The 20,682-nt window shown below is 34.7% G+C and overlaps 1 protein-coding gene across 1 annotated transcript in view; it reads left to right on the forward strand.

Moving 5' to 3' along the window:
* The window catches only part of LOC150102120 (ovostatin-like), a 49,553-nt gene that overhangs the window by 5,247 nt on the left and 23,624 nt on the right, over positions 1–20,682 (forward strand). Inside the window, exons 2-9 of the mRNA XM_090399977.1 lie at positions 611–745; positions 12,281–12,438; positions 14,411–14,611; positions 14,841–14,896; positions 17,942–18,014; positions 18,365–18,478; positions 19,464–19,548; positions 19,866–19,974. Of these exons, the coding sequence (XP_090256103.1) occupies positions 678–745; positions 12,281–12,438; positions 14,411–14,611; positions 14,841–14,896; positions 17,942–18,014; positions 18,365–18,478; positions 19,464–19,548; positions 19,866–19,974 (864 nt within the window). The 5' untranslated portion in view covers positions 611–677. The remainder of the gene's footprint in view (positions 1–610; positions 746–12,280; positions 12,439–14,410; positions 14,612–14,840; positions 14,897–17,941; positions 18,015–18,364; positions 18,479–19,463; positions 19,549–19,865; positions 19,975–20,682) is intronic.

The raw sequence follows: 20,682 nt of genomic DNA on the forward strand, positions 1-20,682 counted from the left end.
TCGGTCTTAGAAAAATGGGTGTTAGCTGTCTCAGGATGAGCCTGATATATGTGTGTGTGTGCTTACAGTAGCACAATCTCGGTGATAATCAGCATTTGAAAAGCTATTTCAAAGTTACTTGCGTGTTAGAAAGAATTTAAACCGAAGGACCTTCGCGTGTTTAGATGAGCAGTCAGAGCACTTCAGATAATTTCCTAAAACCAAAACTTCTCCTTCGAAAGAAAAAATAAATACATATTTGGTAAAACAGATAAGAGAAGACTCACTGACTCGGTTGTCTGCGTACGATATCTTACTGTGCATGATTATTTACGTAATCTTATAAGAGAACGGTATCTTATCTTCTTCAAGGTTAGTTGCATTCAGACACTAATCACAGAGACTGTCTATAGGAAAAACCCTCCAATCTGAGAACGCAACAGGAATTCTATCATTTTGCGAATCATTCCTACTACTCACTTGATTACATGATACTCGCAGGCTCTTCTTTATATTCACAAGATCATTTCCTTAACTTTGCAGCTACTGATGTAACTGTTCATTACAGTTTATTTACCAGAATGCTTAAGCAAGATTTCTGACCGGAAATTCTTGTGTTTTTGTTTTTCAGGATCGAATGCACGCCAGTGTTCTAACATTTCTCGAGCTAGTTCGATACTTGTGATACGAATGAAGAAATGTCTCGCGCCATCCTCTTAAGTTTCTTGGCTTCGTTCTTATTTGCTCAGACGACTCATGGAAAAAGGTGAGTGAGCTTTCTACACATTTAGTACTCAACGAAATGACTCTTCTTATGTTAGTAATATTTTTTCGCCCCCATTTTTAACTTATTATCCAGGAATAATTATTTTCATTAGTTTTTAACTTACGTCCACTTTTCCTACATGCCAATCATTACCACTCCCCTGGGATTGTATATTAAGTTGTAAAAATACATGCATCGCGCGCACACTGCTATTTCGAATAAGGTTAGACTTTGTTCTCCCCCCATTATTTAACACGATATTTACATTCACGTTCTTTCAAGAAACCTAATTTTTTCTTCTTAACGCCCTTGTTCAAAAATGCACGCATCGTTGTAGATCTTGCAATTTTTCTTGTGCGTAGTTGGAACGTTAAAAATGTAATCCTTCGCTAAGTAGCAGCGCTAAATGTGCGTCAGCTTTACTAACTTTTGTGCACGAAAATGTTATAAAAAGTTTATTTTTAAACAACGATTTGTATTAATTGTAATAATTTTGTTGTATAAAAATATCTTGAACATATTTTTAATTTAATGTTTATAAATATTACGGTGATTCCATAAGTTGCATACGTTATGGAGTTCCTACATATTGTACTTTGAATGATGTTCCTGTTCTTCGAATAATATTTTGCTCATAACACTAACAAACTCGCTTCCTCCAAGATAATCACCGCACGGGCTAGAAAAATGTCTGTGTGGAATATGTGGTTATTCATTTATAATTGAAGTGGAGATTAGATCCACTCGCCGAACTAAAGACTTTTCGCCCTTTATTTTAGTAAATATAGTTCTTTATATTTCTTTAGTCCGCGCGGTTAGCTTAGTGGCTATGCGCTTCGCAACCATATGCGTGGGGAACGAGTGTCCCTGGTTCGATTCCCGTCGAAGACGTGATTAGCTTAAGGATCTTCCTTAGCCATAGCCAAGTTAGCCGGTCTTGGGCGCGGGCAGTAGGGTTTTTTCTGCCCGTTTATCTGGCGTTTTTCATTCCGCAAGCAGGCAAACCGGTCCCGTGAACAGTCAAAAATATATCCCCCCCGCAGCGGCAGACCGGTTGGGAGTGGTACTAACAAGACGTTTCATCTAAGTAGCACGCGGACCCTGCATAGGAAGTGGGAATAGCGCGTAGTGGAAGAAGAAGAAGTTATTTATATTTTTTAAGTTTAAAATATAAGCGAAGGTTGAAAAGAGGGAGGGAGGGAGAGCTGAAGCCGTCTTATTGAAAGGAAAAACTCTATTCTCTTTATTAATAACAAATTACATGCATTGAGGTCATGAGAACCGCATTTCCTAGATCTACGTGGACAGAGGTCATTCGACAAGGTTTCCTTCGGATTTCACTTAAATTTTCCCGTACAATACAGCGGGAAAAAAGCACCATTTCTGCTTTGGCGCAGTTTTCCAGTTCGGGAGTACGATTGAATGCCATTCACTGAACTTTCACACTGCGCAAGTGACGCAAGAATCTTCAATCGATATATTGACTTTCCCGCTGGGGATTCAAGGCAACGTAGCCATTAATTTCTTCCACCCCCATTATTAAATGCATATTCGATAAAATCTAAACTCGTATATTTTTCCCAAACGGATCCTTTCCTTATTCTGAGAACCAAAATTACACTAGAGAGGTTCCGCACTTTCCGTAAATTTTGCCACGAGTTTCCCTTCGTATGCATCTCTATATGTAAACACTCTGGTCCCACGTGGAACTAGGTTTGTTCTTTTATTATTGAATTTTCTTTACTAATGAAAATCTCTGAGGGCTTTCTTGATATTAATATATAAAGTAAACTGTATATGAATAGGCTCATATATTGGTACGCCGTTATTTATCTCTGATATCTTCTCTGTAATTTAATTCGTGCTCGACTTGTTCATTTGTTCTGTATTCTAAGCAGTGAGTCTTTTATTTTTCGAAAGCACTTCATTTCTGATTGCCTGTCTCGGCTCCATACGTCGTTGTAAGGATAAAAATGGTTTTATAGAGTTTAATTTGAGGCTTTTTGAAATGCTGTTATTTTTCTATATTTCGTTTAATTTATTCATGCTAATTAGACCATCCTTTAAGTCAGCATTTTACTGTTTCCAATGAGACTGACGAGATATGTAAATCACTTTATTTGTTTAAGTATGTGATTTTCTAAGTGTACTGAAATTTTTTCTCATCTCTTCCTATTTTCATTGTTTTAGTTTTTCTTTGATTGATTTTCACATTATAAGTTTTGCACTCTTCATTCAAAAATTTTCTAATTATTCTTTCGATTCTTCAAGAACAATAATATCGTCTGTATATTTGATGTGGTTGATGTAGACCTCGTTCTTCACTTGCCTATTTCTTCGAGCTAGATAATAAATACATTTTTGAGCGTGGTCAACCCTGAATGACCCCTTTTTCTACTTTGATTTTGTCAAGTGTCATTATTATTATTATAATTTTTTCAATTCAGAGTTGCTTTGGTTACTTTTTTATAATTTGTAGTAAAGGTTGCAACTCTGAATCTCACGTCATTAATTTTAAGATGTTTTTATCGTTTTATTTTGAAATGTTCTGTCGATAGAATCATATACTTGCTTGAAACTGCAATGCACAGATAAGTTTCATTCCCAGTTCTTTTCAGAGGCTATTAACTGTAAAAACATCGTCCACAGTAGACCTCTTGGGTCTGAAGCCTGCTCGATCTTCTCCTATTGTCGAATTCTATTTGAATAATGCTTTTGGAGATTTCGTAGCTATGACTTTGCAATGTTATGGTTCTATCATTTTCAAACTTTCTTTTATCACTCTTTTAGAAAACTGACATTCTGCCTGCCTTACAGTTATCCGGGATTTCACCAGTTCCATCAATTTCATTCCTCCAGGCAGCCCTCATCAATCGGAATATTGCGATGATTTGAAAGATCATATAATTTGAAAGACCAGGATTCAAATCTCGTTTAAGAGGCGAGGAATCTTTAATTTTTTTTCCCCTCAAAATATGGGAGGGCTGCGGAATTTCTGATTTCGGAAAAACTGACAAACCAGCCCTCAGAACACAAGCGATTTTTTTCAGATTTCGTTGTCATTCTCACATTTCCTGGCTCCAATTCTTCCAAATCACCACATTGTAAAGAATTTCTGCTGCCGATTTCCCGCTTCCTCTTTGTCGGTAAATTGTGAGTAGCTTTAACCTTCCTTAATATTGAATCCTCGCATCAAAGCTTTGAAGATGTTCGCTCCGTACTTGATCTCTTTTCATAAGACGCTTCTATTTTTTCCACCGTCACTCTATTAATTATTTATTTCACCGTGACTGGAATAATTTGTACTCCTGATCTGAAAATTTTTCTTTTATTCTTTTGTTCTTCTTTTATTTTTTTCTTTCTTCTGTTACTTTTTTGTAGATATATATTTTCTTTTTTAAAAAAGAGAAAAACATTTCCCACGCTATCGCCGTATTTCTCACATTCATTTCATTTTCTACGCTATTACGTTTCAACATGTTAGGAAGTTATTATTTGCCGTAAGGAGTGGAGCGATGCTTGTCCTGTGGCGAAAAATAGGAGAGAAATATTTACAAACAGAACTTTCCTAGCGCAGGCGATATCGTGGTGCCTTTCTTTAGAAAGTCCTGGATTCGAATCCCCTCTATGACGAATTCGAAGGGAACGTGATTTAACTTGTTCCACAGGCACAGAGGACAGGGTTTTCTCCATGGAAGCTGGTTTTTCACCCCCCCCCCAAAAAAAACGCAACCCTACCAGAAGAGTCTGTAGTTGATAGTCTGCAGTTTTCTTTATATAATCAGTTCATTACAAATTAAAATGAACGGTCATGAGGTAAATTAATAGGAATATATTTCCTGCTAGCTTCGATATTATGTGACAATTTTAAAGTAAGCGATACTTCTGCTTATAGTTTATCGTTCAAAATATGTATAGATGCATGCGTCAAATGTGAAATTTCATTTCCATATGTCTTTACATTAGTATTAAACTTGTATTTCGCCTTTGATAGCTTAACCCCCCCCCCCCCCTCGCTGCAACACTATCACACCCGAAAACTGCTAAGAAACATCGATATTTTTTCACAGTAATTGTTCTACACAGCTTTTAGCGTTTCGATACAGAAACTGGGATGTGATTAGAAATCAGAAAATAACCATATTATTTCCTGATTACTAAAAATTAAAAAATGTTGGATAATTGGGAAAATAAATGTTAAAACCACTGCGCCATCCTACAATATCAGAATAAAATATTTCGAATGTCTACTAACCAATCAGAAATATGAAAAAAAAAACAAAATACACGTATCTTTTGCTTAACGCGGATTAATCGCGGCAATCTCTTGATAATCGCGGCAAGAGTTTTGATTAACGCGCCTTTAACCCTGCGGAGCTCGCAGCTGATCTGACAGATACATGCAAAATGTTTATTATAAATATATTCTTACACAATTCAGTGTGTGGCTTGAAGGTCATGAGTAGCTGTGCATTCATATTACGAATGATATTCCGCACTTTTTTTTTTTTTTGCTGTCAGTTTGTTTTAACACATGTTGTGTAAAGGTTTATGATGTTTGACAGTAAATCGTATCTGAGAGATACCGCGACCTCCGATGTCAGTATAGTACGATTTAGTTTTTTTTATTTTTTTATTTCTTTGTTCAATAATTTCTAAATTGTAACTGAAAATAAATAAACCATCATGTATTAGAGAGCCAAAGGCTTATTTATCATAGATGTCCTCTAGGAGATGTGCTTTACATTATGGAAAATACTAAGGAAAGCGATCTCGAGCTTACTCCACCTTTACTACGATTTGCCCATAAGGTTGCTTATGCTTGCGTCCACCGAAACTTTTAGTTTCTATTTATTCGGCACGAAACTCTTGTAGTTTCCATATTCGGCTATGAAATAATGTTGTATTCAATATCCACTTAATTTGTACCATCATGTAATATATTTGCAGTGTTTTTTCTTTATGTTTTATTGCTTGTTTGCCGAGGTCTGGAGAGTCATTTTGCTTGTTATCGTAGAATTTATGTCGATAAGGAAAAAACTAAAACTGTTGACTTGATAATTTCTTTTGATAAAAAAATTGCAGTAAATAATGTAGGCACAAACATTTATTAAACATTTACTTTACATTCAATTTTATCTTTCCTAAAAGAGTGCCATATAAAACGAATTACCAATACAGTAATCGATCATGGACGAATTGCAATTTTTACCATTGATTATTAGATTTGATTAACGCGATTTTGATATACGCGGTAACATCGAGGGATGTCTGTAGTTCATTTCTGTCTGTAAGATATTCAGCTCTTTCTGAGTGTGCTGCCTACTGGGACGTGTTTCTCGGTGGGAGGGTCAGTAATCTCCGTTAGCTTATGGCCTATTACTGCTCAAAAGGAATATTAGCAAGCACACCCAAATCACAATTCATTATTACATTATACTTGGAGCCTCCGTATCTCAGTTGGTATAAACGAAGCCCTTTGGTCGGAAAGACGTGGGTTCGATTCCTGTCCGTGATGTGGGAACCTTTATATGTTCTCGTTTGACTAAAGGCGAGTTAACAGTTCTCATACGGTGGTGGAGTTTTTCTTCTCTCGGGTTTTTCATCCCCGAAACAGGCAACCGGTCCCAAGAACGGCTGCAGTCATATGAAACAGAAATTATTTTGACATAAATATTGTTTCTCACTGGAAAAGAAATCTGGTTTTTCTGTTTAGGATATAATTGAAATCAAAACAAGACCTTGCTGAAGTATGCACTGCTGCTTGCGGCTCTTCAGTGAAACTTCTGAAGAAGTGGTCTTTCTTTCTCGGTAGCATTGAGAGTAATTGAATCTTTTAGCCTTTACCTCCAGCTGAGAAGATTGCTGTCAAGTATTTCTATGACAAAAGTTATTTCCGGCAGCAGTAAAAGTCGTCATATTTGTGGAATGTTTTAAGAAAAAAAAACCTAGCACTAATGAAACTTTCTTTTTTGTTGTAAACGGACTTTAGATGGCGAAAATCTAGAATAGAATTTCTAAAACTTAGAATAATTTCAGCACACAGCTGGTTAGGTGTGGAATGCAAAGAAATATCTTTTTTGGCAGATAAAACAATATGATTGGCTTACTTCGTTTGTCAAAACGGGAAAATGAAGTAATAGATTTTGAATCCTGTCTGTGAAAACTTTCAAACCAGTAGATAATAACATAGAGTAGTTACTGATAATTCAGTTCGAGGAGCAGAGAGGGGTGGGGGGGTATGTAATTTGAATTCAAAATTAGCATAAAATTTTAATCAGGGAAAGAAAACAAAATCTTATGTTTATTTTAATAAATGCGACTTTTAAAATATAAAAATCTTTAACATGATGATTTTTAAAGCAAGCATTTGAAAATTTTGCAAAAATAATATCTACAGGAAATGAAAGAACGCAAATCACTTGTTCCGTTGCACTTATTTGAAGAATAAAAGACAGCAAATTCAATTCTACCATCAAATCACTCGATTGCAAAGAAGGATCTGTTGTCATTACAGGCTCGATTGTTGTTTATTTCAAAAACATGGCAAATTCGTTTTTATCTGTTGGGAAAATAAATAAATCGTGCAACAAAAATTTGAAATTTCGAAGGACAACGAAGAAAATTCGAAGTAAGGCAGTGCACTTTAACTCAAGTGACACAAGGTTGCCCCATGACATTTAATCTCTAATGCCAATATAATTGCCGTTAAGGGATTTACGGCGGAGAAGAGTAATTATGATAAAAGGCACAATGCTAATAATGTTTTGATCCATGAAAATCCTAAGGAGCTCTGAGTATTTTATCCAAAATGATTATTTTTTTTATTACATTATTATTATTATATTATTATATCACTTACGGTTAAACTTTTAGCTGCAGCTTAACAAAATTAAAACTCTGCTTTTACAAATATTTAAAATTAATAAATTAAAAATATGTTTTACGAAACTCTCTGTGATTCTTATTTTCGTGTTCGGAAGCTGCGTTTTGGTTCCAGTTAATGAAAGTTCTACGCGTCCTGAGAATTGTAAAGGTTAACAATATCGAAAACAGCGATTTTACCAGAAGCTCGTAATGAAAATATACATACCATAACTGAAAAATTGGTGAATCTACTTGGAGGTAAAAGGGATGACATCGTGAACGCACACAGAATAACCCCCAGTAGAAAAACGGACATCAAGCCAGATGTTATGGATGAGCAAGAATATTAAAAGTAAATGGATGGCGGAGGCAAGAATTACAGCCCAATAGTTTGATGAACAGGTAAAACCGGTGCCCATCTACATAAATGACCGCTTGACCGAACTCAATAGGTAAAGCTTTGATAATTTAATGTTAATTTTCACAAAAATCGAACCATATACAGATGTACTGGTCTTAGGAGAAATATGGATGAAACAACTTGAAACTAATCGTTATTCTCTCGTTAATTACGACACGTATTAAGACTGTGATGATTATAATCGCTCAGGCGGATTTATTCTGTACGCTAGGGAAAATATTTTAAATTTCATAAACTGGACTCAAATATGCATACTGTGAAACTGTGATGATTTATGACACAGTGATGAGTATGCAATTGACCCCTTGCATATCGTGGGTTTGAACGGCGAGATCCATTTGTACGTGTTTTTTTTTGGAATAAATATATTGGAGATTTTTTGGAGATTTGCGACAATTTGGAAAAACTCGCAGACGAAATGCGTAAATTAGAAATATGGAAAAAATTAAGAAAACGTTAAACATGTTATGAATGCATAAAATATATGTATATACTAGTCTATTTTATCATTTACTAGCATAAATATACACAAATCTATTATAAAAAGTTAAAATTTTATGAAAACGTGTGCACACAAACACTTACAGACCGTACATGCGCCATTCGCAGTCGAAAGAAATGTAAACAAACATACAGATGCAGTATTAAATCATAATTGCATAAAATTAAATGTTGTTAATTAAATTAATTAGCATAAAATAAAAAATTTATAACGATTCATTCATTAATGTGAATGCTTGGCTATCGCGAAGCAATCGTGTTGATTGCACGAGGCTACCTACCATAAAGCCCAGTGCAACCAATACGATTTCGCGAAAATCTTGCTGCCGATTCGTTATACCTGCAAATAAATATGAATAATTTCCTTTTCACATTATCTTTTCTCATTCTCGATGTCTAGGGTTAGTAATACGTATAACATCTACATTGTTTTGTATCGTATAAGACAATATTGATGCAGGTACTGACAGAGGGACAATTCATCTTGTAAACAATGCAAACCTACGGTATCGATCAATACAGTACAGTACTGTGAATGTATTTTTACTTCCTTATGATTTTCTTGAATAACATTTTCTTTTCTCTAGCTTACTTTATTGCAATTTTATTGCTTACTTTATAGTACACACAAATACATAAATACAATACAAAATATGTGTTAATCGACGGATTATGTTTTCGTAAGGCTTTCCGTCAACAGTAGTTAAGTTTTTGTAGAATCAAAAGTTACACGCAGATTTTCGAAAAACTGAGAGGTCAGCACTCCTAACCCCCGCGTTGTTCAAGGGTCAAGTGTACTTATGTTTGCTATATGCAGTGCACATGATGGTCCAGATGATATATTTCTATCAGAGCTAAATAACATGCTAAAGACCTAAAAAGACGATAATGTCAAACTAGCGGCGATATAAATTTGGATTTATATAAGAATAAATTGAAGAATATAAAAATATATTATCTACACATGGGTTTCTTGCATACATTGATGACAATACGAGAGAAGCGAACAACTCGGTAAGTTGTGTTGATCACATATTCATAAGAAACAAAACGGCCTATGAGGTATCTTCTGCAATCTATTTTAGCCAAATAGATTGAAATCAGTTATACGTGGAAATGATCAAATAGCAAATCGCGATATCACAAAAGAGTTACTGCAAAAAAGGACGTTCACATACACTGGATAACAGCTGAACTAAAACTATGATAAGGACAAAAGAGAAGCTCTACCAAAAGCAGAGGAAATATCCCGACAATTTAATGTTTGAACACGACTATAAAATTTTGCGAAACACTTAAAGGAAAAAAATAACATAATATTTTAATGAAATTTCTTTCTTGTATGAATGATAAAAGTAAAAAATGGATGTTGGTTAACATGATAATTGGTGACACAAAGCAGAAAACACACGAATACCCAGAGGGCAATGACGTCACTGCCCCGCTTAACCAAATAAATAACCACTTTAAGAACTGTGGCAGCTGTAATTTTGATCCTACGCGAGTCACCTTCCGGGGATTAAGAATTCCATGTATCTGAACGCAGTAAACGAAGGGAAGGTAAAGAGTGTGGTAATCAGATTTAAAAAAGGTAAAAAATGGGATGCGACAATAAATGTCGAAAAACTAAACATTATCATTAAACATTAATTAAAGTTTTTTACATAAATATTTTGAAAACACAAAGGAATTTATAACTTAAAGATTGCTTCAGTTATTCCGCTATTTAGAGGAGGTAACAGAAATGAAATAAAAAAAATACAGACCAATATCTATCCTATTCAAAATCTCGAAGGTTATTGAAATCCTAATAAATAAAATAAAAAAAAATCCTTAAATAGCTATCCTAATTCCATATCCTTTTACGCATCTAATCAATACTGGTTTAGATGCAGATTCAATAGAAAAAAAGCACTATTGGAGTTCCTTAAAATAATGGAATAAATAAAGGAACGTGCGCAGCAGCCTTTTTTCTTGATGACCTACTAGTAATGAAAATGTCTGCATCAGAGGAGTTACAAATGACGGGTTCAGATCCGATCTGAAAAATAGAAAACAGTATACCAGCTACGGCACATTTAAACGCGCAACAAAAATAATAAAATACGGAGTCCCCCAAGGTACGGTGCTAGGATCCATTATATTATTATTATTATTATTATTATTATTTGTTCACCAATTGGTCAACCATTACCAAGAACAGGGAAGGTGGAAAGAACTGGAGGAGGCCTTCGTCCAGCAGTGGAAAAAAAATGGGTGAAAAGAAGAAGAAAATAAAGATGATGATTATTATTATTATTATTTGAACCTTCCAGGGAGTTAAGGACTCATCAAGGGAAGCTATAAATCACCACACCAGCAGTCATTCCCTCCCTTAAATTCATTCACACTAGACGCATCACTGCGTCTAAAGGCAAACTGTTCCACTCACTCTTCGTTCTCTGGGACAAAAACGTTTTGTCAACATGATATCGTTCCCTAATGATATGGCATTGATTTACACCGAATCGACTCTTGAGGATCTAGAAAATCGGATTGGTATGTTGAAACTAAATAAGTAGTTTAGCAATAATGGTCTGAAAATTGATACAAATAAAACGAGATACTCCACGCTAACAGATAAGCTCGATCACAACATAACCATAAAATGGCATGAAAGGAAATGTAGTGACATCCTAAATTGTAACTGGAGCTTAATAAAAAAATAAAAAAAAAATCAGACAAGTATTTGAGCCTCCACATCGATAGCAATCTAAAGTGGAACACCCACACTACTTTCTTAACAAATAAGTTTAGGTTCATCATTAACAGAATATATGATCTTAAAAATATTTATAAATGCAGCAATCGTAAGATGTTTATAGTATACCTGGGTAATTTCCTCACTGCAATATGGCATCACCTGTTGAGGAGGAGGCTATTATTAAAATCTGCTTCCATTAATAAGAATACGAAACAGAATAATTAGAGCCATAACCACTACCGACTTCGGACATTCAACCAACGATCTGTTTGTCATGCATAATATTCTACTACTACAGAAACTTTATCTCTACGGTTGTCTGTTATACGTAAAAAGGAACGCTGAAAGTTTCTTGGTATACAAAGTAGGCTATGGATTACGCTGCGGTCGGAACATGCCGGTAGTACCCAAGGCAAACAAAGAAATTTTTCATAAATCCTTCGAATATTTTGAAATAAGCAGCTACAATCAACTCCCAAATGAAATCAAATCAATAACCTCAGAATATGCATTGAGAAAAAGATTGAGAGATCGCCTCATGGGACTAAAGAATGTTGACCTTTCTTATAACAGATCACTATAACTTACGTATCATGTCAAATCACAAGAAGCCAGTACAGCCATTGGATTTTGCAGCGACTGTATCGCGCAAATTTAATTTTCTAGTAACCAGTATGGCTACGGCCCTTGCTTACACATTAAAAAAAAAAAATGCAAAAACTCACTAACTTATTTTAAACATTTTTATAGTATGAAAGCTATCTGAAAATGTATTTTACTATTATATGAGGAAAATATTTTTATTTGTCTATAACAAAATAATCAGTCCATAATAAACGTAAAAACCAACAGAAAACGTGATAATAATACTTGAATTGTATATTTATAAAGATATGTGATGAAAATAGTAAACTTTGTCATAAAAATTGTTTAAATTTTATATTTGTTTTAACTGAAATCCGTTACTATGCACTAAATTTCTCTCTCATTTCCCTGTTATTAGGGGCCATCTCTTCACTTCCCCCTACTCTCTGGAAAAGAACAGCACTCAGCGGTTTTCACTGAAGACGTTTGACGTCGCCGAAATGGGCCTTCTCACAGTCCGATTGCTAAACGAAGATCAAGACAAAGTCCTCTTTCACTCCACCGCTACAGTGTCCAGTAAGTGGGCATCCACTCTCTTCTTTCCGGTATTTCTGGTTTCTGGTGTCATATCCCTGACCTCTATTAAAATTACTGCCGAGGGAAATGCAGCTAATTCCTTCTCCTATTTTTATATGACGTTAGAGGTAATTCTGTTCCACTTTTTCCTGCATGCACGCTGGTGAAATGCGCTAAAATACGTGCGGTTACAGGGAACCATTAGCAAATCCGCTGCTGCCAAAGGTTAGTAAGACAAATCCTTAAAGTGAAATGCTGTCCAATAAAGGAAAGAGTAATTTATTTAATTCTTAATAAAGTCTATAAGTTTTACTGAAAAACTGCTGTCGTGTCGTGTGATGTTTCCAATTTACCTCACAAAAATTGCCCCTGCAATCCATGCATTTCTTAGGGGCTACTTGGCATTGATCAGGAAACGCGAAAATAATCATGAGATTAAGGGAGTAATTTAATATTCATAGACTTGAAACCACACTAAATAATAATAGGAAGATGAAAAATTTGTTGAAAAAGGATGACACGCAAATATAAAATTAAATTACCAGAATGAAATCCACCCCCAATTGCTACGAAGTGAATTACGGTGCCATTTTCAATGGACTTCATCCTGTCGTCATAAGTAGGTTTAGTTTCCATGGCGACTGATTGCGAGTTTATTTCCATCTCTGATATATTTAATTATCCGAACGAAAGCTTTAAAGAGTTACGATAACTTTCGAATATTTGCAGCAGAAATAATTTCGCCAAAAATCAGAAAATAGAATCATATCAGATGCGCTTTGATATTATTCTATCCCCCGTCTTTCCATTATCACTGCCTGAGGATCCTCCTCATCATCATCATGCTTGTCAAAGATGCAGGCCTAGCCTGGCCTGTTCAGGCCTTAGAAGTCGTCGCTGAATCTTTTACGAGGACGTCCTGGTTTTCTTTTTCCTAATGGTTTGTAGTTTAAGGCTTGTTTTGGCAATCTCTCTATTTTCGTTCCTTGAGCGTGTTCGATCCATTTGTGTTTATATTTTTTAATTTTTTATTACTATTTTTTATTTTAAAAACTTACAAGTGTTTGTTTTAAATATTTTGCAATTTTTACGTTTATATCTTTTTCATTTTCATATGCGATCATACATCCTAGGTAGTTAAATGAATTCGCCTGTTCTAAGATCTTGTTATCTAATACTATTTTAGTTCTTGCTGGATCTTGTCCTTTAAAGGCCATAGTTTTTGATTTTTCCGTTGATATTATCATACCATAATCTTTGGATATCTCATTTAGATCTAAAATAGCTTTCTGTAAGTTATCTTCAGCATTTGTAATTATTATTTGGTCGTCGGCAAAGAGGAGAGTGTTTAAGTTTACTGTAGGAGAAAGTTTAATACCTTGATGTGAATTTTTATTCCATTTTATTATTATTTCATTTAGATAAATATTAAAAAGAGTTACTGAGAGGGGACTTCCCTGTCGGGCCCCTTGGCTTATCTTTCTCGTATATGATAGCTCGTGATTTAATCTTATTTGTATTTGATTATTTTCATATATACTTGTGATAGCTTTTAGGATATTATTTGGTATTTGTCTTTCTTTTAATATGTTAAATAAAATGCTTCTTTTAACTTTGTCAAATGCTTTTTCAAAGTCAATAAATGCAATATGTGTTTCTAAATTGTATTCTCTTCTTTTCTCTATTATTAATTTTAGGCAAAAGGCCGGGTCTATACATGATCGTCCTTTTCTAAATCCATTCTGTACTTCTAGAATAAAGTTTTCGGAATATTTCATTAGTTTGCTATTTAAGATTGTGCTATATATTTGGAAACAGGAATTTAGTATACTGATACCTCTATAGTTTTTTGATTTCTTTGATTGTATCGTCTGCCTAAGGTTACTCAGAAATACCACCAGATGTTATTACTAACGAAAATGAATTTGACTTTATAAACCTTCTAATGTTACGTTTTCGTTAATTTTGTTAGGTCGTAGCACTACAATCGACTACCCCGCCCCTGATACCACAGAATCTCGTGGGTGGATCGAAATTGAAGGCTCTTTCGGTACTGGCGATGACGTTTACAACATAAGTGGCAGAAGACAAATCGAATTCAGAGAAAAAGTTGCTGACGAGATGATCGTATTCATCCAGACGGACAAGCCAATGTACAAGCCAAGTCAAACAGGTGAACGACAACTTTAATTAACCTAAATAAAAATTCGGAATCTCTAAATAACTGAAGTGCTTGTGATGAAAATGAATCGCTGTTCACTTTTCAAATTTAATACAAGTTTTCCAAACTCGCCTAATTTTAAGAAAGAGCAAAATAAATTTATTTTCTTTAACTAGGAAGTAGCGAAATGTTTTATAAAACGTTTGCTGACGCTGTGATTTGCATTGTTTATCTTAATTAGTAAAAATGAGGATTCTCCCCATGCTGACGACCCTCAAGCCTGTTGCCGAAGATGTGGTGAGTGTTTTCATTTTAAAAATTTCATCTCGCCTTTCCTCTCACTCGTGTTGCTTTCCAGGTCATATTTATCTAGGGAGAGGGAGGGACCCAGTAGGGGGATACTAGAACACGGGAGAAGTCACTTCTCTCATTTTTTAGGTTGATAAACAAGGGAAAAAATGAAATACTTCGTCTAAAACTTAAAATCATTAAAAACTGGAAAGTAAAATATAAATCATTAAATACCAAGCATGGGAACGACATACGATGAGCCGTTCAAGACGCACAGCGTGTTTGTATGAACATTCACTTCGTAAGCTGTCGTGCAAATAAAGCACCCTCAACATGTTCCAAATTTCATTGTGGATAAAAAAGAATGAAAGGCCATAAGAATTAATTAAATTTTATGTACAGGATACTGTTTTATTTTCAACACTTGAATATCGCCATTTTAAACCTACCCTCATAAAGTTACGCGTTTAATTAGTTTCATTTCTAATAGGTGGCATTCTGAATGCAAAAAAATAAAATAAAAATAATCTTCGTAGATTTTTCGTGTGCTTTTCGTTAAAAATGTTTTCTGTTCAGAGGTTGAATGTTTATTTTTCGAAAGGTTTGAAGTCGCTAAAAAGTTAGAGCACGGAAGAGAAAATTATAATTTTTAAAGTTTAAGTTAAACTTTAAGTCAAAAGACTCGATTTAAATTACTATATTAGGAAAGTATAAAAACTGCATAAGATCGATTTCTGTCTCTGATTAAGGAAACGTTTCGCAATCCTGAAACTTTATTGCACGTTTCCGAGTCAATTGATCTCTACCAAGGATTTTTTTGTTCCTTTCTATTTTTATATCCTTTCTGGAAACAACGGCTTTTATCTCGTGCACTCAAAAAAATAGACTTCCTTGGAACTCACACTATTATCAACAACAATATATAGGGTTGGCAAAAAAGAGATTAAGAGTGGTAGGTGTCATTCATACTCTCTTCCCAGGATGCCAATTGAAATCACTGAAGGCCTTGAGCCGGCTTTCTGTGATTAGCTAAGGGTAGTCGCCCACTAGTCTTCAAAAGTTAGTTAATTAGGGATAAATTAGCTTGCCTTTGAGCAATTAAGGACGCCATATATTTATTTTTTTAAATGTATAAGAATCAGATAATCTTCGTGTAAAGAGTTTTAAAATTTAGGGACTTATTGACTCACCTAAATATTCAGTCACAATTAAACTGGAATATTGAAATTCAATTCCTACTTTGTGCTGATGAGTGAAGCTATGTGCAGGAAGTAAATGATCTCATTTTATAAGATTTCTTATGACTTGAAAGGATATTATAAATTTCGAAATGTAGACAGGGAAATGGGAAGTAAAATTTCGATTGGTAAAGCACATGCGATTGACTAATAGAGAAACAAGATTACTTCCGAATTGATAGCTGAATTTCAATGTCAGCTGCTTTCTCCTTCAGATCTCCTCAATGACAGATCCTTTGCTCGGATCTGTCATTGAGGCCTCATCATCATCATTTAGTTTGTTTTTCACTCTCAGTAACTGATGTTTTCACTCTATAACACCTCACTCCCTGTCACCTTGCCTTTGTTGCTTCAGGATTCCCCACCAATAAGGACTGCTTCAAAACTATGATTTAGCACCAAAGGTTTTCTCCTAGAAGTGCTTTTACCCGACTCGAATCTTATCCATAGTTTTATCAATGATAACCAACTTCATTCTTTCTGCTGATTTCCGAAGTCTTGAAGTTCAAAAATATCACACGTTTCAAGGTCAACTAATCACCGCAGCCTCGTGCTATTCTTTGCTGAGTGAGCAGTGAGCTAAATTTAATGTTAATAACAAACAATTCTGTTTTTTTTTTTCAAAAAGAAATCATAAGTCACCTTTCTTTACTCTTGATATCCCATGGATGAGTAGATAAGACCAGATCTCTTGTTAGGCAAACATTTACCTTCAGTTTGCCTGGCGTAGCCACATCCCAACAACAGCTTCCTCTGACTATAAAATTTCGCACCCTTTTCCGCTAAAGACTTCACACCTAAAGCCGTACAGCACACCGGATAACATCACGTGGGATAATTTCAGTGTTGAAGAGAATACGAACTTGTACAAATAAGGAAGTTATTTTCTCACTTTGCAAAGCCATGATAAGACAACACTGGGTGTACTGCACGCCGATATGATCACCTCAGGTGATTGGAGATAAGAAAATTGCGGAAAATGTCCATTCTTTCGGCTAAACAAAGTCCTTTGTCGTTTTGTCCTTCAAAGTTTGAGAAAGAGAAGGAGGAAATATGACAGAAACATACAAACTTGAAAGGGATTCTTACAACGTAGATAAAGCGAAACGTTTGCAGCTCATGACAGGTGGAAGAATAACCTGAGGTCATTTCTGAAAGCCAATATAAGGGTAGCGGTGAGTAAGAATGTGAGATTCAATTTCTTTTCGTGGCTTGTAGTAAGTGAGTAGAATAACCAGCAGGTGGACATTGTGAGTGCCTCTTCGTTGATTGTTTCTAAGGAAGGTATGATAGTTCTCAAGAATTATATCTTCCAGAAACTAGCGTTGAACATTTGACTACTTGAAGGTCCTTATATAATAATAATAATAATAACAACAACAACAACAACAGGTTTATCATCATCATCATCACCAAATATACAGAGTACATACAATTGAAATATTAATATTACACTTTCTATTCACACCAAAGATTCAGCACGGAATATCAGGTACATTACAAGGATATATAACTAATATTTTTTTTTTCAATCCATCAATCAAGTATTATTATTATTATTTATATTTATTTAATTATTATCGTGTTATAATTCCAGTCGAAATCATATATAACACCAGAATTTATATATAATTTCGGATATTCCATGAATCTCATTTCCCTCCATTTGTATTAACACGCTGTTATATTAATCTCTTTAACTAGAATAATAACATCACTCTCCTAAAAATTTAAACTTGTTATAATCTTTGCCGATTGTGAGTATATTGTAACGTTTGCGAGCATTTACTGTAACATTCGTTAATTTCTTTAGGAAGGGAATTTGTGGGTGGAAGATCCATCTGGAACTAGAATAGCCCAGTGGAAAAATCTCTCCTTCTCTCCTAGTGAGTACTAAACTTTCAGTATCATCTTACACAATAAAATATGAACGTGCAATTGTCACTGCTTAAAATACACCCTTTGAATATCATGCAAAATTTCTCTGAACACTGTCCTATCCACCTCTCAATGTTTACCACAGAGAACGGACTTTATATGTTTCTTCTAGAGTAGACGGGCATAACATAAATTCAATTCTAATTCATTTTCTTTCTTTTTTCTATTAACAACATATACTTATCTTTAATAATTGAGTCATTGTGCTTGAGCTTTAGTTTTCTAAGAGAAATCACAATCACGCGTTGCTTTTTACACACAAATGTTGTGTCATAATGAGAGGTTTCTATTTCTTCAGGTATCGCGCAGGTCGAAATGCCTCTCTCCGAGGAGCCTGTCCTTGGCAAATGGACGATCTTCCTGGAAATAAAGAACCAACTCGAAAAGCAAATATTCAGCGTGCAGGAGTTTGGTAAGCCATTTTCGTATTAACATTTTCTTTATTAATCATTTAAGAGTATTTCTAGTAACGAAGTGGAATCTGAAAGCAGAAGATATCAAGTTAAACCCGTCTGAATACACCTATTAGAGTTTAAGGCGGACTATAATTTCCAGTACAGCGGAATAAGTACGAAAAGAGACAGTCGCTTATAAAGTCACTTTAAGTTAGTGTTTGTTGGATTTTTGTTAATTTGGTTTGGTTTGGATTCTGTTCAACAAAATCTTATGGAAATCTGTTTGTTAGATTGAAAAAGCGCAGCACAGAATAACCATCATTTGGAAATAAAGAATAACTAGCCTAATCTATCCTACTAATTTCAACTCCTTTCTTGGTACTATTTGTATTTTCACTTATTCACAGGTAATTCGAATACCTTTTTTCTGCAGTGCACACTATTCCTCTTCCTCATTCCTTTAAGCTGGTGTTTAGTCAATGCACGTTTCAAGATTATCACACAGGATTGTGAACATGCCATGAAATAAATCGTGATAACCAGTCATCAGGTTAATATTTTTAACCCGATGGCTGTTTTCGTAACATCGAAATTTCAATCTCATGTTTCAAGCTGATAAGTGAAGATTTACGCGTCAGTTAAATGTGTTCAATTTATTATTGTTTTTTGATTCCTTTGCAAGATTTTTATAATGATGAGGATCGATTTATCTTGTAAATGAGTAAATTAAAATAAATTACTCGGTTTTATATCAATAAAAGAGTAGATTTTAATCAACATCTAATAATTATCATTTTGATTAGAAATTCTTTATATCATAGTTAATTTATTCATTTTTAATTGTGCGATGAAAATTGTATTCCTTTCTTTAAACAATCAATGCAGGAACTCTTTAGTTACATAATATGTCGAAAAAAAGATCAACTTAACTTTGTGCTTAGCATTAAAGAATAAACACCACTGATAAAACATCTCGACAAATCTCACTTTCTTCTGTTGCAGAGTTGCCCAAGTTTGAAGTCACCATCAGTCCAGTTGGTTACACGTTGGAAACGGATAACACCACCACATTCACCATCTGCGCAAGGTCAGTAACTGAACTCTATTACCAACAGTTTTTTTTATTACTTTAGATATCATAAAATTTTCGCATATAGTGTAAAAATGACCAACAAGGTTCCAAACCGTACGAAACACCCTTTAAGCCAAAACATCGTATTTGTACCACATTATTCTTCATTCGTTGATGTATGAAGTTCTTTTAAGGTAACAATGAGAAAACCGAAGCACAATAGTGCAATATTGGGTTTATTGACTGAAATCTGTGTAAGAATTAATTCCATTTATGCACTTAAAGCGTTTGGAAAATAATCTGTAGAAAAACCAAATTGTTTTCTGTTACAGGTACACGTACGGAGAAGATGTGGAAGGACCTCTCAAAATAAATGCGACCCTTCAGAAGCCTCCATATTGGCAGGAGTTCAAATCGCCAAAAGTAGAGTTTCAAACAGAGGTGACTACAAAGATTTTTCATTTGATAAAATTAATTTATGAATTTTTTTTGAATGATGATTCTTTTCAGACGACTGTGTATTTCAGTGTATATATGTGATGCTTGCACTCATCAGCGCTAAACCGCCCAAAGAGAGAGCGTCGTTAGTTAGATTCTAGTCGCCGACAAAATGAACTTTTACTAAGCCTTTCTGCGACCGGTTCCCGAGTTAGTCGATCTCTGGCACGGGTAACAGGTTTTTTTCCTGCTTGAAACTCGGGTTTTTCGTTTCGTAAACTCAAGAAAATCGACCGTAGAACCCACAGTATTTTAGACATCAAAAATACTGTGGGAAGGTTAGGAACTGCAAGATGACGACACTTGTTGAGCTGTCCCTTCACTGCAGGCCACTTAAATTAGTGATAGCCTTCGGCCAGCTATCTCTAATTGGCCACCAGTGAAGAATTTACTGTGCACTTAGTCACCAAAAAGTTAGAGCTAAACGGCCTAAAATATTTGTAACTGAGCAATAACTAGATCTGTTTGAAAGAAAGTTGAATGAATGAATGAATGTGAGATTGTTCATAAATCATTATCCTGATTGCTCTCATTTTTACTATCTCAAGTATATTTGGGTATCGTTTAGTGACACCATTCCAAATTTGAAATAGTATTCTATGGTGTGACTGATGTGTTATTTGCATACAGTTATCAGAAATTTAGTTGTAA

This window comes from Typopeltis vanoorti, chromosome 11 (genome assembly GCF_054136105.1).
Source record: "Typopeltis vanoorti isolate ZY-2024b chromosome 11, IOZ_Tvanoo_1.0, whole genome shotgun sequence".
NCBI classification, from domain to species: Eukaryota; Metazoa; Arthropoda; class Arachnida; order Uropygi; family Thelyphonidae; genus Typopeltis; species Typopeltis vanoorti.